This window comes from Folsomia candida, unplaced genomic scaffold (assembly GCF_002217175.1).
Source record: "Folsomia candida strain VU population unplaced genomic scaffold, ASM221717v1 Fcan01_Sc044, whole genome shotgun sequence".
In the NCBI taxonomy this organism is placed as follows: Eukaryota; Metazoa; Arthropoda; class Collembola; order Entomobryomorpha; family Isotomidae; genus Folsomia; species Folsomia candida.
The window spans coordinates 211,676-239,190 of NW_019091236.1; the positions used below are offsets into that span (position 1 = coordinate 211,676).

The window sequence follows — 27,515 nt, forward strand, 5'->3', positions numbered from 1 at the left end:
CGTGCTACAATTGCATGGGGTGGGGTATAACTATATCGGATTCTTCATAAGTGAAGGATAACACGTGGAAGCTGGACGGGGTACTCTCTTCAAAATAATGTTACCCTTTTGAAAGCAGAAATCCTCCTGAATACTAATTTCAATAAAATCCAGAGAACACCGACTTGATAAAGGGTGAAGTTAACGTCGTTGAATTTAGTATAGTTAATGTAGAACTTGGGGACCGGTCATTAATTACGTAACGCAAAAATCGCGATTTTCCATGTGATTTTCCGTGTGACGGACACGATAACGATATCATTGGAGCTTTCAGACCCCGCTCTCGCGTTGCATATTTTATGAACGGCCTCTTAAAATGCTATGAATGCTTTTGAAAGGGGTACCATAATTTTTAAGAGTCTATGGAACAAGTTGAGACACAAACTTTACGTACGGCCCCCTTGTCTGTGCAAACAGAGAGTTTCCACAGTAATAAATACGGGGGAGAGAAAAAGTCAGCCAACGTTTTCCTTTTTGCTGCTCTTCAACTTTTAATTGAGCAAAAAAAAGTTGCACTGAAAATGTTCGATGTCTAGTCCCTTTGAATATTTCTCTAGCCATGACCATAAATGTGGATCTGGAAAGAGAGAAAAGCAATGGACTTGTTATTTAGTGGAGGAGAAACCGGTTCTCCATCCAGCACAAACATAAATATAATTTTAGCGTCCCCACGGCTTCCGCGGCCAGTCTGGATTTATCGATCTACACACACAGCTCCGAGTAAACGGCCTTGATACCTGGCATGAATGCGTGGTAGTACATACATAAGCAAGTAATCTTTCCCACCTACGAATGTATGTGCTGCATGCCTGTCACTAAAGTGGAATCAGTACACTCTTAGCAAAACGGTACTGAATTTAATTGAATCATCATCAAACGGAGTGCATATATGACTTAACCAAATTGTGATAATATTTACCCCACATTGTGATAAATCTTTCCCACAATTTGTAAACTTAACACTAGATAGTGAGGATTTATCAAATTGTGGGGAAGATTTATCACAATGTGGGGTAAATATTATCACAATTTGGTTAAGTCATATATGCACTCCGTTTGATGATGATTCAAGTAAACTCAATACCATTTTGCTAAGAGTGTATAAGTAAGTAATATCCACCTCAGAAGGAATGATGCAGGCGAGTCTTAATACAATTCTGGTCGGTAATAAAGTATGCAAACTGTGTAGCCAGCTCATGTCGTGGAGTGAATGTAATGCACAATGGACATGCTATCCCGGCAGGTCTGCACTCACGGTGCATCATGATCATCGTAACGCTAAAAAACCTGTGGTATCAAGATTACAAGGAGAGGATAAGCTTTGCATGAAAAACGACTCTCCTTTTAATAAGAGCATGTAATATCGATATTTCGGTATTTGAATACCAAAAATTCGATATTTCAATACCGAAATGTAGAAATTGAAATGTTAAATAAATAAGTACAAATGTAACCTTTTTGGGGGTGTCAAGAATTCAAATTTTGGGGTGTGACCAAGCCAAAATTAATATTGATGATATATTTATCATGTGAGTTCCTCTCTAGCCTCCTCCTGTGCAACACGTATCTCGCTCTCGCTCTGCATCTGGATACTCTTCCATCTGGGTCGCGGGTGTGCCAGGGCTAGTAAAGTGTGTCCTAAGGCCTTTTCGCCAAGTGAGCCTCGTCCACTCATACCCCCCACCTGCGTGCCTGGTGACACCCCCTGCCACACCCGTCCCAGCAACGACAAGCTGAGCCATCAGGCGAAGACGGATTCGCCGGACCTAGTGCACAGGAGGATCTACGCTTTAGAGGAGCTCCCCCAGGGAAGACCCTCGTTTGATATATTGGGGTGGTAAGCATGTGGGGGTGGTCGGCGGAAGAGTGAGTGGATGCAGTGCTGGTGGGAGTGGCTGGGCTAGGTCTACGGGGTTCCCATGACTGCGTCATGTGCTGCGGGGGGAGGGGTTAGTTTGTGGGGTGTACCATGGCCCCTTTATGGGGTCACTTAGGCCGAACCCTGAGATGGGTCATCGGTTAGTTTGTGGTCCATGGATGCTCCACTCCAGCCAAATTCCCGTCGTGCCTCCACCAGCATGGCACCTACTCATTTGGATGTCACCATTTTTTCCGATATGTAAATCGCCGATCTTTCGTTGGTCGAGCCTGGGTTTTCAGGTAGTCAGGGCCAAATGGTGAACTGGGCAACCTTCCAAGTTCAGGTAGAGGTTTTCCAGACAGACCACCAGTCTGGTTTTCCCTCTACTCCCCTGACCACCACCATCACAATTATTAAAATAAAATAAAATTTGACTAAAATATGTAACTAACTTATGTGATTGTGACTTGCAAGAGCTAATGGCTATTTATGCAATAAATATACATACATACATATATTTATCATGTGACGGTTGATTACTAAATATGTGACGTAATTTTGACCCAGCCCCCTATGGTTCATCTATTAAAACCGCAGCATTTTCCTATTCAATTTTGCTGAAACGAGTTGGCCGATGGGCCCAATGCTTATTAACATTGGAAATTTCATTTTGAACCATTCTTTCAATTCTCCATGGATTTTCAAAATTAAACATGTTTTGGAAACATCTGACCTTTGGCTAAAATAGATTATTTCAAATTTTTAAAATTTGATCTAGTTGACCTGAAATCAAGGTCACAAGGTCAAAAAATGGCAATATTTGCAAAGTCCTTAATAATGCGTCTTCGCAAATTTGATTCTAAATTTGTAAGTCAGACAACTCAGGGGAGTGGTAAAATATTACCCGCAGGTCATTCAAAAACTTGTGGGTGTGGCAGGGGGTGTGGAAAAATTAAATTAGGCTTAAATTGCTAAGTTTTAACAGCTGGAAGCGTTCAAAATATCACTATCCAATCAGGCGCACACCCCTCGACAATGGTTACCTTACCACATTAAAATCTTCAATCACCACCAACAGGGGGTGTGCCCATAAGCGTTTTTGTCGTTAATCATCTTAAGTACATTGTGCGACACAAATAATTTATTGTAGCGGAATGGCGAACCCAATGGTCACCTCATATCACAACAAACACCACCAACTTAAAATTTTGAATCCCCGCCCACAGGGGGTGTGGCTTTAAGCGGTTTTGCTATCTTTAAGAGAAAGCATGTCGTGTGACATATCATTTTGACCAGAAACGTTAGGGCAACTTAAAAATAGTATCGATGTTACCAAAACCACACCCCCCAGTGGGTACGGCTTTCTGCGCTTTTGCCATTTTTCGATAAAGCATGTCGTGTGACATATGGTTTTGACCAGAAACATAAGGGCAACTAAAAAATAGTATCGATATTACCAAAACCACTCCGCCAGGTGGGTGTGGCTTTCGCCGCTTTCAGCAGAATTCTTATAAAGTTTCTTGTGTAATGCGAATGTCGTGCTGTATTATAAGGGGACATCATCACAGTTAAAATCACAGTTATTGATTCACGATTTCCTCACGTAGCCATGTTTTTTGTAAAACCGAGAAGTTGCTGAAAACCACAACCACTGGGAGTGTGGTTTATAAATTATAAATTTGCAATCGGAGTGTGGGCATCGAGCTAAGAAAATTGGTATATCACAACCCATATTTTCACAATCTGTCGACATGGCTCAGTGGGCCAGACCCACAAGGGCAAGGCGTGCTGTCATTTGAACTTCGTTGTGCGTATCTAACTGCCGGTATATTTTTTCGACACAAAATTTTCCGATTTGAAACGACAATGTATCAATTAATACTATTTCACATATTTTTCTAACTGGTGAACACAATTGGAACGTGTTTGGTTGTATTTGAAAATTCTGGGAAAGAATATTTCGTAGAAATGTCAAAAGTTTCCGAACCGGCCAAAATTTTGAAAATCCCTTAAAAATTGATCAATTGAGAGTAGTGTCAATTTCCAATATAGTACGTATTACAATATTGTAAAGGTAACCTATTCACCAAGAAATCCAAGCGAAGGGTAAAATTATTAAATCGTACCGCAACGGTGCATCTACTTAATCGCAACTGATTTTTCAAGGGCTAATTAACACATTTCAGACGAAACTGTATTTTCGGTAGCTTTGAGCTACACCCAGTAGAGTTGTACCGATTGATAAACGGAAGCAAAACTCAATGTCCCCTTATAATACAGCACGACATTCGCATTACACAAGAAACTTTATAAGAACTCTGCTGAAATCGGCGAAAGCCACACCCACCTGGGGGTGTGGTTTTCGTAACATCGATACTATTTTTTGGTTGCCCTTATGTTTCTGGTCAAAACCATATGTCACACGACATGCTTTATCGAAAAATGACAAAAGCGCAGAAAGCCGTACCCACTGGGGGGTGTGGTTTTGGTAACATCGATACTATTTTTAAGTTGCCCTAACGTTTCTGGTCAAAATGATATGTCACACGACATGCTTTCTCTTAAAGATAGCAAAACCGCTTAAAGCCACACCCCCTGTGGGCGGGGATTCAAAATTTTAAGTTGGGGGTGTTTGTTGTGATATGAGGTGACCATTGGGTTCGCCATTCCGCTACAATAAATTATTTGTGTCGCACAATGTACTTAAGATGATTAACGACAAAAACGCTTATGGGCACACCCCCTGTTGGTGGTGATTGAAGATTTTAATGTGGTAAGGTAACCATTGTCGAGGGGTGTGCCCCTGATTGGATAGTGATATTTTGAACGCTTCCAGCTGTTAAAACTTAGTAATTTAAGCCTAATTTAATTTTTCCACACCCCCTGCCACACCCACAAGTTTTTGAATGACCTGCGGGTAATATTTTACCACTCCCCTGAGTTGTCTGACTTACAAATTTAGAATCAAATTTGCGAAGACGCATTATTAAGGACTTTGCAAATATTGCCATTTTTGACCTTGTGACCTTGATTTCAGGTCAACTAGATCAAATTTTAAAAATTTGGAATTATATATTTTAGCCAAAGGTCAGATGTTTCCAAAACATGTTTAATTTTGAAAATCCATGGAGAATTGAAAGAATGGTTCAAAATCAAAGTTCCAATGCTTATAAGCATTGGCTTCATCCGCCACATAACCTCGAACCAAGAAAATGCTGCGGTTTTAATAGATGAACCATAACAACATTAGTTCGAAGATGTAGTAAAGAAATTTATGCATAAAACATTTTCCTCCATTTGAGCATTAAATTTTTATTTATTTTTGGAATGTATCAAGTTTCCTGAACTTAAACTGTTTAAGTTTTTATTATTTCACAAATTCGGCTACCAATTAGTTATGCAGTTCAGCTTGTACCAAAAGTACAAAGAATTGGACGTCAATTAATCACATTTACCAAGTTTGCATACAAATAATTTGCCTCCTTTTGTAGTAATTGTAATAATTTCATTAATACATTTCGCAACATTTCTGCCCAGATCCCCTCCTCCAAACAATGATTTGATTCGTTGACCAATCGCTCCTCCAACGAGTAATTTAGAGCCTTTGCTCTAAATTATGAAACACAGTTAATCCATAAATACGGGTTTATTTTTCCCAACCAAAATATGTAATGATATCTTAAATAATGACCTTTTCAACAGGCTTATTCTTTTACCCAACCAAAATGATACAACACCCCAACCAAGTGATAGGGCACTTTGTTGCTGAAAGCTTTCAAATCAGGCGTAAATACAAGTTTTATTAAAAGATCAATGCGTGCACGAAAAAAATTGGAAACTTCATCATTCCTTTCTTCAAGATCCGACTAATTTGTTGAGCATAATTGATTGGATTAATTATGATTGGGAGAATTATTACTTTTGGTTTGGATAATGTACAATTTCGTTGGACCGTTATATAAATTGGCACCAAGTAAATATTTACATACGTACCAAGAATTGGCTCGTTTTAAAACTTACCTTGACTGTTTTAAAACTTCCGTTGACTGTATTCCTGATAAATTTACTCAAATCCGTAAACGGGGCACCCACGTCTTCCTGTTAAGACAATCGTTAGCTCAATATGTACCTATACGCATTGACGCATTATAATTTTATATTGATTTGAAAATAATTAAGCGTGATGGATTTGAATTTAAAATCAAGCCGAGTTTATGTAGCTTTAAAAATGTACAATTTTACACTTTGCATGTCATACCCGTGGATTACGAATTTTTAGAATAACTGTAATAAATAGCAATATGAATGCAAGTAATTAATTACTTCCTGCCTTTGCCAATCAATCTAGTAACGTGCTCAGCAGGTCGAGCAGAGCCGAGAATTCTCAGTCACGCTTAATTATTTTCCAATCAATAGGATCCTTTACCCGAATAAAATCTTCGATTTCTTTGGATACCTGCTCAACGTCTTTGCAACCCGTTGGGTGTTTAGCATTGCCTTGTGGGCATAGGTTGTTTATCAGGGACCCTTCCAGGTACTGGATATTATTGGATGGATAAGTGGTAAAAAATAAGTAGTGTCAAGCTTGGCGATGAATAATATGAGAACCTTTTTACTCATTGCGAGTAGTTTGTCCCCTCCAGGCCAGAGATTCGAGCAGATCTCCTAAATGAAAGATGATACAATTAATTTACATACGGACACACTCTCAATAAATTTTTGACAAAATTGTTACCGGCGGAGGTACTATGTAACTCTACCGAGAGGTAACACTAATAGTAACAAATTGTCTTCTGAGGGTAAGAAATTCCCTCCGGTATGGGTAATATTTTTATTACCTGAGCTTTGACATTGGGGGCTGGGCAGGATTTAGCCCCTTTATATATGCTACCCATTGGTGATAAATTATTACCCGAGCGGTAGAATTACATAGTACCTCCGCCGGTAACAATATCGTCAAAAATTATTGAGAGTGCAGGATGGTTTAAAAGTCACGGTACAATTGAACATTTTTCAATCGGAGAAGCCCTTAAAACTCCATTAGTTACAGGATTTTGGATTGAGATTTTTAGAAATTAATACCAAAACGTACATATGGAATACTGATGATAAAATTCTTAAAATGATGAATTTCAGAGAAAAAATTTCGATAACTAATGGAAATTTACGAATATTTCCCATTACAAAATTTGCCATTGTAGCGTGACATTTTAACCACTAAAATTGTTGACCATGTATGTTATGCATGTATGTATAGGAAATATATAAGTTTGTCGTTCGTATGTATGTAAATAAGTAACTTGCCTCCGCGTCTCCTCCTGCGGAATATATAAAATTTTCCAGAAACCTGTCCAATTGTGTTATGTTTAAGTTTTTCAAAAGAGGACCATCCCTAACAACAATTCCACACGTAGGGGCCTAAAGAAAAGTAAGTTAGGCAACATTCCAAATCATATATAGAGGTAAGTACTCTCCATTCACATAGAATTGCATTTTTTCTACATGGATTGATAATTTTGAGCAACTACTTGTACACAAAAATTATAATGACCACAGAAATACGAGACTGACAGTGGTGTGATTGCCCAAAATCCTCACTAATATTCCGGTAAAGTCAGGTAATGATTTCTCGGTAATAAACTTGGTAATAATGTTTTACCAGGTGGTAAGAATTCGTTACCATGATGGTAAAACTTTATTACCAAGCCATTACCACTTGGTACAACTTTTTATTACCACTGTGGTAGAGTTATATACTTGTGCTATTTGGTAATATTTATTACCAGATTATTAACAGTGCTTAATTTCTATAAAAATGCAACTCTGCGTGAATGGAGAGTACATATCGTCGTACTATTTCTATAAAGACCGAAGTGCAGTCGATGAATAGTTTTAAAAAGACCGAACTACAGAAAACAAATTCTAAAAAGACCTAAGTGCATGTATGTATTTACTTATGGCTAAATCGCGCGATATGTGAAGAATCGTTTTGGCAAGATATAGCCATAAGTAAATACATGCTTGCACTTAGATCTTTTTAGAATTTTCTTCTGTAGTTCGGTCTTTTTAAAATTAATCATCGATTGCACTTCGGTCTTTATAGAATTAGTACGACGATATGTACACAAATATTTATGTACGTAATTCTACATGTGTACCTGGGGTAACTTGAATTTCTTTGGATCACACGGTCCATCCTATGCGTCATGTACATACACAAATATGTATATTTGTAAATTATATTTTGTGAAAAAATATGTATGTAACCAGTTTCCAATTTTTTACCAGGAGGCACGTTAGAAATGGTTTGTCTGGAAAAAAAATCTATCAAATCGATCGTTAGAAATTTGAACATTATTTTGCAGAATTTTTCAAAACTGTAACCTTAAAGGCATCCTTCATCACTTTGACCGCTTCGTCAGTAAGGCTGCAATCTTCTTGTGCCTAATTTTATAACGAGAATATTCATTACGTGGTCGCACCGTTAGGATAAAAAAAGCTATGAAAAAATTGGCGTTAAAATTTAAATTCTAAAAATGTCGAAAAAAGGCTGGAGGTTTTTTTCGATTATGTAAATATGTTACGAAGCGAGCAGGCAAACCAGAGTTGCATAATTCCCGTGTTTTTTTTCAGGTTATTATTGGCTCAATCCGTTTTAATCGGATGAGGATTTTTTAGAGTTCAAAAAAATGGATAGAATTGAATTTTTTTGAGAAAATTGAATATTTAGTCATAACGCAGGTAAAACTGGTAATGACTACCCGTATTTATTAATTTAGTAATTTATTAACTGGTAATAAATTAGTTTGTACTTGCCTCAGAAACTGCGAAAATCAGGGAATAAGCGAGAAAAAAATAAGTCGTCGGATGCATTGTAATTAGGTTCCAAAATGTGATCTAATCCGAAGATTAAGATTGTGAAGAATAAGAATAAGGATCACAAATCAGGCATTTTATTGGATGCGAGTTCGCCTCTAGAATCGCAATGATGGATAATTCAATTATAATTTAATCAGAATATTTCTCGTAGGTGGCCTGGAATACTTGCGAGCGGGAACGTGCATAAAGTACGTCATAAAAAAAGTCGTTTTTTAAGTGTACAATCCTCTCCTTCCCTACTCTATTCAGGTTAAGCTTAACACAGGCAGGATTGACCACCTAAAACCATAGTTCGGATATTTTGCGTACTCCGGCCTACGCGTACTCCGGCCTCCGGCCTCCCACGCGTACTCAGGCCTCCGGGTACTCCGGCCTCCGGAAATAGTCGCGTACTCCGGCCTCCGGAGGCCGGAGTACGTACTCCAAGCCCGGAGTACTCCGATCTATGCCTAAAACAACCCACTCGCCTGTTTGACTATGTAATATATGGACGTTCCACGTGATTCTAACTCCATATGAAATTTAAATTTAGATGGTACGCCCGCCTTGGCTTTAAAAATTTATTCCGGCACGCGGATTTAATTGCTGTGCAATTCTTTACATTATCACATTCAAACATAAATAAGTTTGACGTGCAATCATTACTTTACTGCGTGACTTTCAAGTAGATGGTTTGAATTATGATGCAATTTGTGGAAAAAGATTGACTACTGATTTTTGACAGTGACAGTGAAATGGAAAATTTGTGTATGTATTTATTGTCCAATTTTCAGCGTACTTGTTAAATTGAAATATCTAAGCAATTCTGGTAGAGCCTCTGGTGAACATTGTGCCAATTTATTCATACGGATAGGCATGCTTAATATGAAAGTGTGAAATTTTTTAAACTTGATAATGTAAAAATTAATTTTAAATTGTTCACGCTCAGAAATTAGCGGACCCATAGTTTTGCGTTTTTTTTACCAGAACGTTTTCGCTTGGGGTTGAATTTTTAAATAAATGTGTACCATAAAATTTGGATTTTTCGAAATGAATAACTTCTCGAATTTCAGCCTATTTTTAGAAATTAGGCACAAATTTTACTCCAAATTTTTGAAAATCTTTGAAATTATTTAAAAAAAATCATTTTCAAATTTTTTAAGTGAAGATTTTTATGCTATTTATGCATGTTTAAGAAATGAAAAAAAACGTCTTTTGCAAATGATATTGGAGGTATGAGAAGGTTGGAACGAGTACTGCATGAAAAATCTCCCGGTTTTTGGAAACTCCTTCCTCATCCGACCCATCTAAGGGTTAACATGAGTAAGATAAAGTCGTACTAATTATATAGACCGAAGTACAGTCGATGATTAATTTTAAAAAGACCGAACTACAGAAAAAAAATTCTAAAAAGACCTAAGTGCAAGCATGCATTTACTTCTGGCTATATCTTGCCAAAACGATTCTTCATATATCGCGCGATTTAGCCATAAGTAAATACATGCTTGCACTTAGGTCTTTTTAGAATTTTTTTTCTGTAGTTCGGTCTTTTTAAAATTAACTATCGACTGCACTTAGGTCTTTATAGAATTAGTACGACGATAAGCAACTCAAAACCACTCACCCACTTTTCTTACGTATGTATGCAATACATATGTATCTGCGCAATCCCACCCTCGTTATACATACACACAAAAATTGACCATGTAACCCTGCCGTGGAAATGAGAGATAACCTTCACCATAATCTTGGAGAAGTTGGGTCAGTCCAACTCCCTAAGTCTGACAAGTTAGGAATAAAAGCAGCTCAATAAACACTGAGAAAACTGGTTTATTTGTAAAAATGTGAAAGCGATGCACACTTAGAAAACTAGTACATATTTATTAAATCATCACTGACAATGCAAGTCTTTCACGTGTATAAATGGGACCAATTTTATTTTGTTCAGCACAAAAAATGAACATATAAATATCCCGTAAATATTTTTTCATTTTTTATAATGCCCTAATTTGAGCGCGTGGCGCGAATTTTAAATATTTTTCCAGCCAAACCTAGGTTTAAAAAAATCCTTAATTTTTCGAATTTTATCAGAAATTCTAAATCATGTCTCACTAACTTGTTGCTCTCTCTTTCGCATCTCCGCAAGTTCTGCGGAGAAATTTTGTTCCTGGAGAGGGTCTCTTTTCTAACTAAAATGGTCAAAAAATAATCCGGGTGGAATTTGTCTAAAGCAAACTACCACCAATCTGGTGAGGAGTTTTAACCGAATCAATGCCAGTGTTGGGTAGATAGATACATATGTGATTAAACAAAATTTTTAATACAAAGTTGATGCACTTGTCTTTAAATGCAAAGTACATATGCAAATACGTAAATATGTACATATACATATTTATATTGTGTATGTACCATGACGCAAATCTACCTTAAGCTCGCTCCATCGCTATAAAAGCATGACGAAATTTCTTCATTCTGCATTTAAGGTGGAATTTTCCTGCTTAATTATGCATTATGTAACCGATGCTAGTCTGTCCAATTATCAGTGAAATTCCTATTTTTCGCCCTTTATCAATTTTCATAGCTTAAAATTTGGATAATTTTGGGCAAATAAAGAATTCTTAATAATTTGAACGGATAGTTACCACGATTCAAGTAAAAATGGAGTAAGAACAAGGCCTGACTCGGGCTCAAGTAAGCATGTACTAGATCCTCTCTATCCATGCATTCAATCTAAACCAGTTACATACATAAATATGATCCAGTTCGACCTACCTCACTGGAAAGGTTATATAATGTACCAACTTTTCAAGGAGATTACCCACTTTGTCAGAAGCACCTGGCCAAGCTCAAATTATTTGTACAGGCGTAGCCTCAAGTAATTTTGACGAAATAAGTAAAACATACATAAGAAAATGACAAGTCTCAAGTTTTCTGTGGTTTTAATTTTTGCAATTTCGGTAATTAAAATTTTTATAGTGCTAATTTCAAATCCTGATTTATTATACATAAATATTTTGTAAATCAGATTGTATCCACTGCGCCACCCCCAGAACGGAAATGCCGCACGGTGTGGACCGACCTTAATAAACTCGAGTTACGGCAGATCGGAGTCTGTACCAAAGAACTGGGATGGAAGGGTGGGAGAGAAAAGACGCAAAAATCAACGGTATATTTGCACCCTTAAAAATAATGCTATGTATCTTTTTGAAAATGTAAATGTACATACACTGAATTGGAAATTAGGTTAGTGTTACGCTGAATTTAGTTTAAATTTAGAATTCAGAGTGCATTTACTCTTCCATTTTTTAGAGTGTATTTATATAGCAGAATAAATGGTATCTTTGATTTTGTACTGTACAATTAGTTAAGTAAGATTTAAGTATTTAATATATATTAAAATTCGTATTTCCAGTGCACCATGAAATGCGTTTTGACAAAGGAAGGCTTAATTCAGGAGGATGGTCACTTATCCATCACGAACTACAACTCTTATCTTCTCGACCACTTTCCCCCATCCCTTGTGGAAAGATCCAACGAGACATTTTTCCCCTGCTTTGAACTCTTTGAAGGTAACGAATTAATAACAATTCGCCTTCAAATTTATTAAGGGGTGAAAGCCCTTTATAAGATCATTATGTCCGTCTGTCTGTCCATCTGTCCGTAGCTCCGATAACTTTTGAACGGAAAGACATAGAGACTTGAAATTTTGAACGTAAACTCCTAACGTCAAGGGACAGGACGAGTTCGAAGATGGACCCTATGGGTCACACCCTTCAAGATCAAAGGTCATGAAATGTCATCTTAAGGTCAATTTTACGGATAGCACACTTCTTTCACCCCTGGCTTACATGCGTTGTAACGGTTTATTTAGTCTAATTACATCTATGTATGTACACACTAAAAAATATCTGTAATGCTACCTTTTCGAAAAGTAAATGCGGTCTGAATTTTATATTAAGTCAACTACATATCCTAACTCCGGAGTAGCGTTAGCCTGATGAAGGGTATGTAAAGTTTACGCGGGTTTAGGTACTATCGTTTAATCCATATTGAAGTCAGACCGAGTTTATGTAGTTTGCGAAGGGGTGACATTATTTTTAAGTGTGTGTTACACTTAAATATTTTAAATGCCACGCTACAAAGGAAAATTTCGCAACAAGAAAAGCCCATAGATCTCCATTATGTAGTTATGAAGATGTAGGCTTGAGCTTTTTGTTAATTATTCAACTCTAATATCAAAATTCTTATAACAAAATTCGCAAAATGCTGAATTTCACAGGCAAAATTGGTGGTAACTGGTGGAGATTTACGAATCATTCTATTAACAAATTTGTCCACTGTAGCGTGACATTCAAACCACCCTGTGGTTCAAATATATGCGTGATTTTGATTTATGCAATAGGGACAAACATTGGAGTGGATCCAGACTGCAAGGAATACGAGCCTTTTACGAAATGTCTTACGAAACGATTTGCCGATGTATGTAATCCAGTATTGATTTCTATAAGTTTTTATGCACTAATTTCATGAATAATTCTGTTTTTTATATTTTATTTTCCAGTTATGCAAAGGTCTTCCATGAGGGAATTGGACTATTTTTACTTGACACTGATGCATCTTCACCCATTTCAAAATATGTTTGTTTCGTAGACGATTAACATTGCTAAAAAACAAAAAAATACTTGAAAGCTTTACCTTTTAAAATTAGTTATTCGTCTTGTGAATGAACTTTATTAATAAATGTGTTATCAAATAAGTATTAAATTGGCATATTTTTTACAAATTGGTCACGGTTAAATTGGCAAAACGGAAATGAATCAAAATTTATACTAACTAGCATATAAGCCCGTCTCCCGCCGAGCGAGGGACAATTATAAGATACAAATATCTGTAAGGAACGGAAATGACAGACTTAATTTTTTAGTCTTGAATTTATTTTGAATTTTCGCGCCATTTGAAACTCAACTTTCTCTATTTTCACTTCCGTCACCGAAAATTACTTTCACTTCCGTTGCAGACAGACATTTCCAGCTTATAATATAGGTGGCGGGATTACATATTATCAACAATGGCCGACACATCCGGCAGCGGCCCCCTGGCAACTTATCCCTGAGCAGGATCCCCCCGTGCAAGAGGCAGTCTCACATGGCCCCTGTTTCCCCGTGTAACACCAGCTCCCCGAGGATCCCGAACAGTACCGCCAACACCACCCGGCCGGCGCCCACTTCCGACTGCACCCCGTGCTCCCAATTTGCCCCTCAGTTACGGACACGACAACCACGAGGACCACGGCGCAAAGGAGGAGAATTCGAGACGACTGCATTTCTGAAAATTACAAAAATAATAAGTTTTCACAAAAATAAAGGATAAAAGGGATTCTATAATCTTTAGTCTTTAGGCGTTAGTCTTTAGTCTTTTTAATCTTTGAGTGTTTTGAATCTAGCCAAAAATTCGGAAATGGTAGAACTTTTAGTTTTACTTTGGTTATATAAAATTTCTTACATATGTGACCAAAATACGGAAATTAATTCAACGGAAAAATATTGCTGACCAATTTTGAATTTTGAAAAAAAAAATCTCAAATAAAAGAGCATCACCTACATATTTACACGTATTCAGAAACATTACGAATTTGTACTTCAGCAAAAAAAATATTGAAAAAGGGTAATATCTGCTAAGAGGTAGAATTCTGTGAATTTTTAAACTATGTAAATATATTATAAAAATGGGTACCTTCGTGTTTCGATTTCTTAAAAAAAGTATGATTTCCACCGCAAAGTTTCCTTGAGCTTGTAAATATGAAGTTGAATTGCTTATGATTTTGATTTCATGGTGGGAATTCTTTTTATACCGAGTGAGGCTACCCATCTTCGGGTACGCATACTTCGAAAATGTCAATTGCGCACGCTTTTACCCAGAAAAACTGTCCTTCTCGGAAAATGAGAGTTTTTGTGACGAGCAATCAAATGTATCGAGGGGACCGTGCATAAAGGATTTCATCCGTTTTGTCCTATTCCGAATTAATATGCACGCTTGCGTCCTTCTTTTTGAAATTAATTACATAGACACTACGAAGGGGAATACATACATAGTTCAAAAAATATTTTTAATATTTTTTAATTTTTTTGAGATAATATCTCACGCACGGTACCCTTACCAATTACACGTCCAGATTAATTTGCAATTTAAACGTTGTTTTTTTTTGTTTGTTGTTGTGCCGTACAACTACCGACGTCAGTGCTAAAAAATAAGTCGCACTGGGGTCCGTGCATTAAGGATACGATGAGTTTATCCCGCCCAAATAATAAGCTTGTTCATACGTAATATAAATAATTTCCGTTAGAAGGATGTATGTATTTATTGTACCGCTTTGACTGAATCAGTCAAACCTAAATGGACGACATGCGTAGTGTACTGTCCCTCAAGTGAGGATGATTTTACATATTTAGTATGGATGAAAACATGTTTTGGTGGTGAACAAGTGCATGAAATGAAATGATTCGCAAGTTTAACATAAATGCAAAATCCAGACAGACACAATTCCATGAATGGTTTTGGGATGTAACATTTTGAAAATTTTCCACTGAACTGTACATACATTCAATGTCTCTTATTCTCAATTTGTTAATTTATGTCGTGTTTTCATAATTGACCAAAGAAAAAATGCATGATATATGTAAATATGTATGATGATTCATCAGTTAATTTTGTATATTCTTCCATCCTACTAGTTAGATTAGATTAGATGCCTTAAAAATATATATTGCTACATACTTGTGTCATGGTGTGTAAACCAATTTGTAAAGAATTGATCTCTGTTGATACGTGAATAAAGGCTTAACAACAACAACAATAAAATCGGGTGTACGATCTTTGCAAATATTTGCTCACGTGTTTCTTACGAATTTCCCAGAAATGCGTCACAATTTTGATTACGGCAAAGGTACCCCAAGTGCGACCTTTTTTATTGTTCGATAATCTTAATATGTACGTAGCACAAATCGGTGTAACCAAAGTAATTAGCATGTTATGTTGGAAAACCAATTTGATGTTAGACATGAACAAATGATTATATACAGCATCGTGTCACCTTTCCACATCACTCATGAAGAATTGGTCATGTATTCATGCATGTGGAAATGTATCAAATGTCAATTTTGGGTCAGAATTTTGGTAAATTCTTTGATGTTCAAGGAATGTTGAAGGAATAGGAAATCACATACATAGATCGTCTGCATGCAGCATGTATGTATGCAGCCGATAATTTCTACTCGCGGGTTTGGCGGTGAGACGTACATACATATCTTTTGTACCTGGTTTTGATTAAAATCGACAGTTGCCAACTTTTCAGTACTTATTTATCTCGAGTCGACATCGATACTCGAATTCTTCATATCTTGCATACATAAATTTAGCAAATATTGGGAACTAAATTGGTCTCAATTTTTGACATCGTTGCTCTAACTGTGCAAAATTACCTTATCTAGTGCCCAGTTGTTGCACTGTAAATATTTTGTTACGAAGCTGAAAATCGGTTCTAAAGAAAATTATTATGTATAATAACATATGTACATATAATAATACGTATATTATATGTGCATAATGTACAATGTATAATGTGTATAATATACATATATATATAATACATATAATATGTATATTTAATAACCTTGGAATTCGAATAGATCGAACTTCAATTTAGTCTTTACTATATTTGTAGCATACATATAACATTAAGCGACGCACGTATGTATTTCCTGTTGAATCTTATTAACAATAATAATAAATAAAACACATTCAAGGCATTAACCATTAACGTGTATGTATTTATGAGCCGTCAAAAATTACATACACCTTGGTTCTCACATAGCAAGATATAAGCACAATTTTGTCCTTACATATCACGCCATTGACGACGCGGACAATTCCAGTTACCTTCACAAATTTACTCTTGCAATAGCTAAAAATGAAACATTTATTAGCAATGTTTCCCAACTTACTGTCAATATTCCTAGCAATTTTGCATCTTTCTTGCGAACAAAAACCAACGTTTGATAATTTCCTTCAGTTATTTACTGACTGCACGTTAGAAATTTTCACAAGCAAAAATTACGATTTTGACGACCCACGTTTCTGGATATCGGAGACCAACCTCAATTTTCCTAAATTGGTCAAAGACATTAAAATGTATACTCGGTTAGTGTCTGACGCTGGAAAAAATAAAACGGTTAAAGAATATTTATTATCCAAGGAAAATTTTTTCCAGTCAATAAATGCAAAAGATTGTTGCCGAATTGGATTCATTGACTTGCAAGAAGGCGAGGAATTGGATCTGTCCAAGAGCACTTATAGTCTATTTCGTCTAATGGCTCAAAATCCGCAACCTCACCACGTATTTATCCGCGTAGGAATTCCTGCACCTGCTGATTTCCCTTTACCAACAGAAGGTCAATTCGATTACACATTACGCTTTCTGATAGCCAACATCTACGAAATGTATATTAGGGGAAATACGGTTACTGTATTACTCCCAAACGCGTACTTTGAACTGGTATTCAGTGACAAGGAGGCCAACATATTGAAATCAGATATGGACCCAGACCAGATCTCAAAAAGAGAGCGACACTGGCGAGACTTAGACACAATGCTCCAAAGTGGATTTAGAAATATGGAGAATATGGAGATCTACGTTAAGGAAATAAAGCTCACAAAGTATGAGATAGACCAGTACTACAAAATTTGTGGGATTTACAAAATCAGGGATTCCCCCTCCCCTTTTTCATGCATCACGACAACATTACGCCGCAAATTTAATTTTACCATCGTATTCACGTGGGGGAGTAGTAGTGTGAACCTATACTACGCGCGAGTAAACAACGACATTTTACGGGGTTCTTTTGAAGACGTATTCCTACAACCAAATCATTACCCAAATCGGGTTGTACCGGGAACTAAAAACTGTTGTGTTTAGTAGAAACCAGGAATCAGACGGGTTCGCTTTGATAACTTCATTTGATTCGCAAACTTGGATTTTCCTCCTTTTGCTTCTATTGTGCCTAAATATTCTTCTAAATCTTTCCCCATCTGGGAATGTATTCCCTTGGTACGTTTCCTTTATTCTGGTGAGGTACTTAATGGATCAGTTAGTAAATATTGTAAAATCGTCTGGAGAAAAAGAAAACACGATCCTTCGAACCATTCTTTTGTGTTGTGCAGTCCTTGCGATGAATATTGGTAACTTGTTTCGTGCAACATACACATCACAGCTGACCACAAAGACTTTACCAGATATGATTAGCGATTTAAATAGCATCGCGTTTTCCTCCATCCCAATTGTAACCACAGGGAGGGAAATCCATAGTTTTGCACATCATGCAAAAGAGTTTACCTCTTTTCTCACAGACGAAATTGAAACGCGACTAATCGTGGATGTTAATAATTCAAACATTTACAGCATCCTTAATAGGATAAACGATCGCACAAACTTTTTACTATCTTCGTGGTATGATTTCGCATTTAATGTTAGCAAGAAGCTCCCAATGAAGACTCACAATGGATACAAGCCAAATCCTGAAATTTTTGTGCTAATGGACGAAGAGGTTGCTTGCGACGCCCTAATTAAACTTTTGGCCTTTAATAAAGCATATTTCCCTATTTCGTACTGGAGTTCGGGTATATATACTGCAAGATATATGTACTTTGCAAGCAGCACTTCGGTTGGTAGAATCTTATCTCCTGGGTTTAAAGGCTTGCAAGAATCTGGGATATATTACTGGTGGCAGCACCGGTTTTCTGATCGGGGGCTGCTACATCCAAGTAGCTTTTACACTAATAAGTCTTACCTTGGAACTGATTTGCACAGAGCACTTATTCACTGGCCGCCGAAGAAGTTACCAGAATTTGAAAACGATGTCGTTGGACTGAGAAATTTTATTATGTTTGCGTATATCCTCGTATTTTTTTATTTCTTGTCTGGACTATTGGCCTTGCGCGAGGTTTGTTGTCGCCGGGAAACAAGGCGGAATATATGTATGCAACTTGGTTAGGCAGGGATAGTTAACAAACGAATCCGTGCGTGGCACTTGGAAAAGATTTTGTGCAATCAATTTTGCATTGTGTAATTGAACAAAGACACAGGTTTGACAAGCCATAAAACATATTTTTAAATGCTGCTTAACTTTACAACACAACGTATGTACCTAGTATTGAACAGTTACAAGGACACACAAGTTTATGGGTTAATCAAATCAATATTTACTTCAACTAGATATCTTATTGCTTAAATAGTTATATGACGAGTAATGAGTCCTACGATTGAACAGTTTATATACACAATCAGAATTTAACTGCATGAATATGCCATCAGGTAAAATACATTAACATACATACATAAGTTATGAAAAAATACGCCGTATTGTTTATTCTTCATAAAACATTATATTAAAAGTAAATAAGTAATGTGCGCCACAATAAAATAAAGTTTGTTTGGTAATACACCACTGATTTGTAATTTTTAACACTATTCGCAGACACATACATATGTAAAAGTACAAAGATATGTATGTATACATGTACATTGATGCAACTGCATGTTTGTGAGTGTATTTTGTTAACGAGGCACTTTTAGGCAAGGACTACATTGGACTTGGATGTTTTCCGCCAAAAATTGATTCTCATAAGGACTGGACGTTGCTCGATGCGGTGGAAGAGGAAGGTCAAACTGCGCTACAATTTCAAGACCTATAAATTTTTGTGATGACGAAGATTATCCGATCAACTCATATAGAATTGCACACCCAAGGAAAAAATTCGTAACTTTCGAAATAAATTTTCCAGCTGCGTATAGCCATGGAGTCAAACCGGTCAAGGGTTCAGGTTCACTCATGGCTAACTGTTTATCATTGGTAGAAATTTGGAGCAGATCTGTTATTATCAATCTCGGAAGCTCCCCTCCTTAATATTGGATTAAAACTACGTTTACTTTGCGAAAGGGTAACACCATTTTTAAGAATTTACACTGACATGAATGAGTGATTTTGTTTACTCTTTAGGGACAAAGATTGGGGTAGATCTAGACTGCAAGCAATACGAGCATTTTACGAAGTGTCTTACTAAACGATTTGCAGATGTATGTAACTCCAGTATTGTATTCATGCTTTTAAAAATTTATTGGATAATCCGGTTTTTCTGTTTTTTTCAGTTATGCAAAGGTCTCCCATGAATGAATTAGATCAATTTTGTTTCACATTTTCCTTAATGAACTCTCCAAATCGGTTTGCCTTTCACAAATATTGCATACGAGTGAATCAATCTCGAGCTACATACATACGTTCTAAAACTTGAGATTAACCAACTGATTTAGCTCAAAATTATGTAACATTATCAAAACTACAGATTATCCTTATGACTCATCACTTTTTGCAACAATTGTTCATAGATTAATCTGGAAATTAATGTATGGACAGTCGATACGATTTCTTTTGCATTTTGATCGCCACCTCATTCGTGTATGTAGATTTTATAGTTTGGCTTTCGAAAAACTTTCGTCACACGTTGCACGAATGTAGATTTGCACTAATCGTGTCTGATCCTAAATTAAAATTTATGATTCAGTAGCGAAAACACTTGTGTATGCAAATTTTAGGGTCTTTTGTGAAACGCTAGCCAATTATGTATATGGAGTGTTTCTACGACGGAAGCTCTAAAAAGTTTCTTATAAATAAATAACACAATTTCTAGAGGTGGGACAATATGTGCGGTCTTAGAGAATTTCTTTAATTCCGTGGACTATATTTGCCTATACTTGCGTGAATAACCTGCCATTTTACATAAGGATTGCGTGTCTGATACATCAGCCAAACAAATATAACCCATCTTCAAATGAATCATGGAGGACTCGCATGCAGACTTCCTCGATCGAATTTTAGGCTTACGTATCCGTGTTGTCCGTCTATCAGTCTGCCACTAACTCTCGTAGACATGCATGACATGCATTTAATTCCCAAATTAAAAATCTATTCCAGTACTGGCTACTACAAAATGATTCAAGTGAACGAAATGTAGATAAATGTTAAAAAAATTGAGTCAAAAAGGTGACGTTCTTTACTAATAGATTGCAACAGTTTCGAAAGATTAATATAAGGCGAGAATTTCATAATGTCGAATCCAGTCAGAATTTTGATCTTCAAAACATTCTCCATGCTGTTATCTTTGTCTGAATGCACCACTGTTTGGGACAGAATGTTTTTCGACTCCGACCTGACATATATATTAACCCAAAGGTGTGATAAGTCACGAAAGATCGAGTACAATAGCTTTGAAGAGGTACGGATATCTAATTCATACTCCCCGCTGCGTCAATTTGTCCTGTGTCAAACCCCGCAGACAATTCACTATCCTAACATATCCAAAAATCAACAAATATATGGATATAGCAACATAGAAAAGTCGACCAGGCCTAAAGTCATATTCTTTCCGCTGGATGTCACCATGGGCTACATCGAGGCTTGGGGTACTTTAAAGTGCGAATATTTAATCAATGCATCGAACACGGTATTTCGACAAGAATACATCTTTGGTCAGATATTTGACCAACGTGACGCGGCATGTTACCAGCGTGCAGCTCAGTTTACTTGGACCGCGAAACTATTCTTATTTGAGAAGAGTACCAATGCACCCCTCTACATTCCTTGCTTGACATGTAATCCGATCACGTGGTCAGTATAGGAGGAAATCGCGTTATTAGAAATTGTGAAAACTTGGAATCTTCAAAATAGGAATATGCACAAGTACTTGGTATTTATTGAGACAAGGGTGAGCGGAGTCTGTAGTTTATTTTTTCGAGGATTTCTCAATATATCAGTACCCTACTTTTGTGAGGCTGAAGCAATTTCGGCAAAGTATAATTTGACCTTCTCAGAATATAAGGGACATTACAATGACTCCATCAGCGCTAGAAATTTTGGTCTGATTTTATCTGAAACGTATCAAAGAGCTCGGGCATATGAAGCGATTAGTCAAGTCACCTTGAGCTCAATAAACTTTGTAACAATAACCAACGACCCCTCTCCTGCCAGCGGCGTGGAAGCCTTCATCTCCCCGATGGACTTGGAGACTTGGACCTGCCTCTTGATCAGCATTGTTACGCTTGCTCTGTTCTTTACGTTATTGACAGCAGGCCAGCGTACTTGGGTGAAGAGATTTGTTGGTAGCGTAACCACCGTGACATCGATCTTTCTCGGGCAGGTGGACGATAGTGGGAGAAAGGCATATAATGCTGAAAAGATGGCCGTTGTCCTAGTGATTGTATGGATCTTTGGGAATAACATTCTCATGATAAACTTTTATCAGGGTTCGATATATTCATATTTGGCGGTCCTCTATCCACCTGAGACTCCGAGCGGGATTGAAGATCTTGTCAATTGGAATATCCCTATGATAGCGATGGATTACATTACCCGAGATAATGGCCTCCCACCTCTAACATTTCTTATTGATCGCAATATCCCCGAATTAATATCCAGCGACCGTCAATCCCCTGAATTTACTCGATTCGTAATCAAACTTCAAACAAAGCTGCTGCGTGGCGGGGACGACTCCGGATTTAACATAGCGCATGATGCCATATCCGGAATTTCTGCACGAACTCATCCAAGGGTCGTTTTATTGTTTCAAGAAGAGATGTTGGATTTTTCCATCAAGGTGGCTAAGCTGTATGGAAATCGTCGCTACGTCCGAAATAGAGGAGTTTCACCGTTCCAGATTGCGAATTTAGTCGTTGGGAGTAGAAATTTACTGCACCGATTTTTAGTTAAGGATTGGAGACGAATGGATGAATCCGGATTGAGTAAAGTTTGGAATCATGCATATCGTACGAGCCTCTTGTTGTCGTTGAAATCGGATTTTGAAGCACGGAAGAATTATTTTAAGGCGGTTCAACTCTCGTTTGGGAATCTGCAGGAGCCCATCACGTTTCACGAGTCTCATCCGGTCTCCATGGATTTCATTCTTCCCGCCTTTTACGTTTGTGCAGTTATTATGTCGGCTGCGTTGTTTGTGTTCGTGGTAGAAAATAGAAAATACCTAAATAGAAAATTGTGGAAATCTGTTGTGTTGGAGGTCGTTCATTATGCTAGAATTATTAATGCTCTTATCCGTTCATGTATTTTTATAATGACTGTGTCAAAAAAATAGTATATTGTATATTCTGGTACGGTGGAGATTGAGGAAAGATGTATTTAGGTTATGAGTTCAGGTTACGAACGGTCGTAAATTATTATGCAAGAGGAGTAAGCAGTTCTCCGAGTTTATTAAGGTATTTATGTAGGTATGTGTAAAATGTAAAGGTATTTACTGTTATAATAAATAACTCAGACCTGGGTTTTTCAGGTAATCAAGCTTGAGGGGAAAAGTGAGTCTGTATTTCTTGTGTTAAGTTCTGAAAACAAATGATTTTTTCATTTAGCAAAACAAGCAATTATAAATTTAATTTTAGTAATTACTAAATTTATAGAGATGTCAGCAACTTGCTGTTATAATATATGCACTGTGCCCCTTTTTAAATTTGAAAACCCGGACACGTGGATGTTCTCACCCAAAAATCTATGTAGCAAAAGCCCATGACCGCAAAAACCTGGGGTAACATTCCCTGTCAAGCAAATCATGCATATGAAATCTGGAATGAGCGAAATTCTCCAGCACTTAAATTATAATTTTTCTTATGCCCGTTTATGACATGTAGTTTCTAAAATTACTTGCAACCTCGATTTATTTTAATTTCCTGATCACTTGATGAATTACTGAACAAAAAAATAAATTAGAATTATCTCTTTTTTGGTGAAATTTTAATGAGCACCTTAACTTTGGACCGCATAAAATAAAATAATCAATTCGTGAATTATAAAGATAAATATTATTATACATCATCATTATGTTTTTGTTTTTCTCCGTTGGACTTAGCTTTGCCAGCTCGTCCTATGTATGTATGTATATATGCTCGAAATTTAAATGTAAATATACACCAAATTATGCCAGGAAATAATTACAACTCCCCTAAAACTAATATGTGGTTTGGGTAAACCAATTTAATATTTGACATGAACGAGAAGGAAATAAGTATTGGTTACGCATTAACCTTCAACGAACCTCTAGAACTCGTTACCAGCAAAATTGGAAAATTTGACGTATTTACATTTAGGATTACATTTAGCCTTTTCGTCTTCTCGATACGAAATTTTGGGACCAATTCTAAACCTCTTCAAGAAATTTTGCACATCTTGGGGGATAAATTAGTGTATACTTTTGGCAACATTGGTATAGCAGTGCAGAATAAACTTACAGATAAGCTAATTCAACAACTATGTGCACAATGCCCGACCAAGTTTCTGTATTATTTGTCTTCAAATCACCATTCTACAATAATTCCAAACCTCATTGCATTATATTGTTTGTTCTTGATTTGAGCATTTATGTACAGATACATATGTCCCAAGATATATTGCAATATATTGCTGTATCTGTTAAATATTAAATGGCGCAATAATCCGTCTTGATCAGTGTTACACTAAGGAGCAATATTATTAGGGTAAGACCAAACTCAAAATTCCAATGATCATCACAAAGAAACAGGCGAAGGTATTGATATGAATTCTTCTGCAGTTTATGCACCATTTATTAGTCTTTCATTCGTATTAAGCCAGTTTTGAAAAAACGTTCAAATTTCCGCATCATCAAATTAACAGTGAAAAAAGTCAGAAAAAAAGATAGCAAAATTATTCGAGTAGAATTAACTATTATTTAATATCTGCATATATACTTTGGATTACACATCCCAAATTGTAGCAAATGATGCGTTGGGCCTGCATATATTGTTGCAAATAACTGCATAACAATAGCCTTGAATTTATTCAACCAATTATTAAGCGATTTCTCCACGAATGTTTCCAATAGTTCATAATTTTTTAAAATCGAGTTCGCCCACGCCTGAAATTTTGAATTTTGAAATTTCTTTTTCAACTAGGTCCCAGAGAAGTTCAATGGGATTAAGTTCTGCGCATCACGGTAGCCAATCCAACAGTATTATGTGTCTTTTTTTCCAAATTATGTCAAGTTGGCTTCACTTTTTGCTTGGGATCATGCCTTTTTGGAATGTGTGTAGTCGACCCAGAGTCTGCGAGGTGGTAAAACTTTTGCTATTTCGGATAGCCAGACCCTGTTAGACAAATTGGTCCATGATTCGTTCCCAAAATTCCAAATTCTCAGCACCGCCAGATCTAGATCACCCGTATGTCATAACGCTGCCACCACCTTTGATGCCAGTAGCTGGCAAATTCTTTATTTTCAGTGGGTCCACTTACTTTCTCAAAACGCAAGCACATGTACTAGATTCAGAAATGTTGAAACTTTTGCCGGACCATTCGATATGCTTCCAAAAATATCGTTCCTACAAAACATGGACTCATTTGAAATTTCGTCATATTTCTGTATCCAGTTTGATGATTAATGTGTTTTTTCCTAGCTCTCAAATTTTTAAATCTGGCAGTTCTCAGGGTTCTTGCTTCTCGAAATCGAATTGCTGAATCTTTAAGGTCATTTTGGACCGCGGTCGCGATTTTGGGTCCTGAAAGTCTTGGCGTGGCCTAGACTTTACGATACTTTACGACTATCTTAACGATTGCTTATTATTTTATGCAGGGAAACTTCGAATTTTTGTATATTTCTAGGATGTTAGCAGTTGTTCCAGTATCTCTATATTTTTCATGATAAAGTAGATATAGGAGGACGAGATACGACGTATTTCAGAATTTTCACTTTGAACCTTCTTCCCATTTGCATTGCCTTCCCAACCCTGCATTAGGTGGCCAATGGGGGTCTCTGCAGTTTTCTTCCCATGACTTAACAAGTTTCAAATTTCCAAAATTAATAGGTCATAACAAGGTTAACTAAATGTATGAAACAGTATTTCCATGTTTATTCCAGTTTTCTTTATATTAGTGTTTTTATAGAAAAAACGAATAATTTTGATCGGAAAAATTCTAACAAAAAAAGTTTCCCTTTTCACTTTCCCCAAAAATATCAGAGTTGGGGAGATATGCGACATACAATTGGAAACCCTATTATATTATTTATCAATCTTAGGAAAGGATTTGGAATATCTCTTATTGATACTGAACAATTGTCCTTTGAATTTTGAGGTTCCCTTAACCCGAATAAAATTGCTCCCTAGTGTAAAACAGATTATGGATGCATAATAACCTTGGAACTTGAACTGGTTTGGATCGAACTACAATTTGTCTTTTTTGTATATATATCTAGCGTAGGAAATTAGAACATATGTACGTAGTCTGCGTTAGATCTCAAACCCATGTAGAAATTGAGGTATTTCTTATTTAGGTATATGTAGGTTTTAGTTTTGTCCCAATTCATCGCGACATTTTTATTTGTACATAATACAAGTTGTGTGTTGAGCCAATTTGTATCATTAAAGTGGCTGACCATCCCTGCAATTGTGAAAATGAAAAAAACCATCGTTCAATATGTTGTTACTTTACATATTGATCACAAGTTTGCCAATGTCTCACGGAATTCTAATGTTTGATAATTTCTTACAGTTATTTATTGGTTGCTCGTTAGAAATTTTTACCAGCAGAACTTATCCATATGACGACACACGCTTCTGGATATCGGACTCCAACCTCATCTTTCCCAAGTTGGTTAAGGACAGTAAAATGTATACACGGTTAGTGTCTGACGCTCGTAGAAACAAGACGGTTAAGGAATCCCTATTAGGTAAGAAAAATGGTCTGGAGTCAATAAATGCAACAGATTGTTGCCGAATTGGATTCATTGACTTGCAAGAAGACGAGGAATTGGATGTATTCAGCAGCTCGCATAATCTATTACGTTTAATGTCCCAAAATCCACAACCTCACTATGTATTCATCCGCATAGGAATCCCTGCACCTGCCTATTTCCCTGTGCCAACAGAAAGCCAGTTCGATTACACGTTACGTTTTTTAGCTGCCAACGTCTACGAAATGTATATTAGAGGAAATACAATCACGCTTTTACTCCCAAACTGGTATTTTGAGCTAGTATTCATCGAAAAGAAGGCCAACAGCTTGAGATCGAATATGTATTCAGACCTGGTCTCAGAAAGAGCGAGACATCGGCGAAACTTAGACGCAATGCTCCAAAGTGGATTTAGAAATATGGAGGACACGGAGGTCAACGTGATGCAAATAATTACGCTCACCAAGTATGAAATAGAACTATACCACACAGTATGTGGAATTTACAAAATCAGGGAATCTCCCACCCCATTTGTATGCGTCGCTCTAACACTGGGCCATAAGTATAATTTCACAATCACGTTCACGCAGGAAAATAGTAGTGGGAGTTTATATTATTTGCGTCTAAATACCGGTATTTTATGGGATTCTACTCGCGAGGAAGTATTTCTTCGACCAATGCAAATCATTACTCCAGTTGGAGAGTATCGAGAACTAAAAACCGTTGTTTTCAGTAGAAAGCGGGAATCTAACGGGTTCGCTTTGATAACTTCATTTGATTCGCAAGCTTGGATTTTCCTGTTTTTGCTACTGTTCTGCCTAAATATTTTGCTAAATATTACTGCTTCCGGTGACACTTACCCTTGGTACGTTTCCTTACTCCTAGTCAGGTACTTAATGGATTAGTCAGTATATATTGCAAACTCATACAGAGAAAAACGAAGAACGATGCTTCGAACAATTATTTT

General features: G+C 36.8%; 2 protein-coding genes and 1 long non-coding RNA gene across 4 annotated transcripts; 1 reads left to right on the forward strand and 2 right to left on the reverse strand.

Moving 5' to 3' along the window:
- Window positions 1-5,196: 5,196 nt before the first annotated feature.
- Window positions 5,197-8,826, reverse strand: LOC110861707. 2 transcript variants are annotated; one of them, XM_022110834.2, is made up of 9 exons: window positions 8,717-8,826; window positions 8,285-8,344; window positions 8,186-8,224; window positions 8,059-8,097; window positions 7,205-7,318; window positions 6,509-6,565; window positions 6,357-6,437; window positions 5,921-5,998; window positions 5,197-5,509 (listed from the first exon to the last, which is right to left on the reverse strand). In XM_022110834.2, exons 1-9 carry the CDS (start codon window positions 8,771-8,773, stop codon window positions 5,342-5,344), a joined length of 693 nt encoding a protein of 230 aa, XP_021966526.1. In that variant the 5' UTR covers window positions 8,774-8,826; the 3' UTR covers window positions 5,197-5,341. The 2 variants fall into 2 exon arrangements, with proteins under 2 accessions (XP_021966526.1, XP_021966525.1); XM_022110833.2 differs by having other exon boundaries at window positions 6,327-6,437.
- A 2,730-nt stretch (window positions 8,827-11,556) lies between these two features.
- LOC110861693 lies at window positions 11,557-13,511 on the forward strand. Its single transcript, XM_022110816.2, has 5 exons — window positions 11,557-11,715; window positions 11,784-11,924; window positions 12,171-12,327; window positions 13,161-13,237; window positions 13,320-13,511. Exons 1-5 carry the CDS (start codon window positions 11,671-11,673, stop codon window positions 13,338-13,340), a joined length of 441 nt encoding a protein of 146 aa, XP_021966508.1. The 5' UTR covers window positions 11,557-11,670; the 3' UTR covers window positions 13,341-13,511.
- LOC118433214 lies at window positions 13,463-14,624 on the reverse strand. The gene is made up of 2 exons (XR_004833246.1): window positions 14,492-14,624; window positions 13,463-14,083 (listed from the first exon to the last, which is right to left on the reverse strand). It is a non-coding gene; the product is annotated as an uncharacterized LOC118433214 (long non-coding RNA).
- Window positions 14,625-27,515: the final 12,891 nt, after the last annotated feature.

Coding starts and splice junctions, on each gene's coding strand:
- LOC110861707 (XM_022110833.2), bottom strand. CDS start 8,773: ATGCATCCGACGACTTATTTTTTTCTCGCTTATTCCCTGATTTTCGCA. Junction 6,566..7,204: donor CCGCAGGAGGAGACGCGGAG/GCAAGTTACTTA, acceptor TCTTTCATTTAG/GAGATCTGCTCGAATCTCTG. Junction 6,438..6,508: donor TACTCGCAATGAGTAAAAAG/GTTCTCATATTA, acceptor AATAATATCCAG/TACCTGGAAGGGTCCCTGAT.
- LOC110861693 (XM_022110816.2), top strand. CDS start 11,671: ATGACAAGTCTCAAGTTTTCTGTGGTTTTAATTTTTGCAATTTCG. Junction 11,716..11,783: donor TTTTAATTTTTGCAATTTCG/GTAATTAAAATT, acceptor TTTGTAAATCAG/ATTGTATCCACTGCGCCACC. Junction 11,925..12,170: donor AAAAGACGCAAAAATCAACG/GTATATTTGCAC, acceptor TCGTATTTCCAG/TGCACCATGAAATGCGTTTT.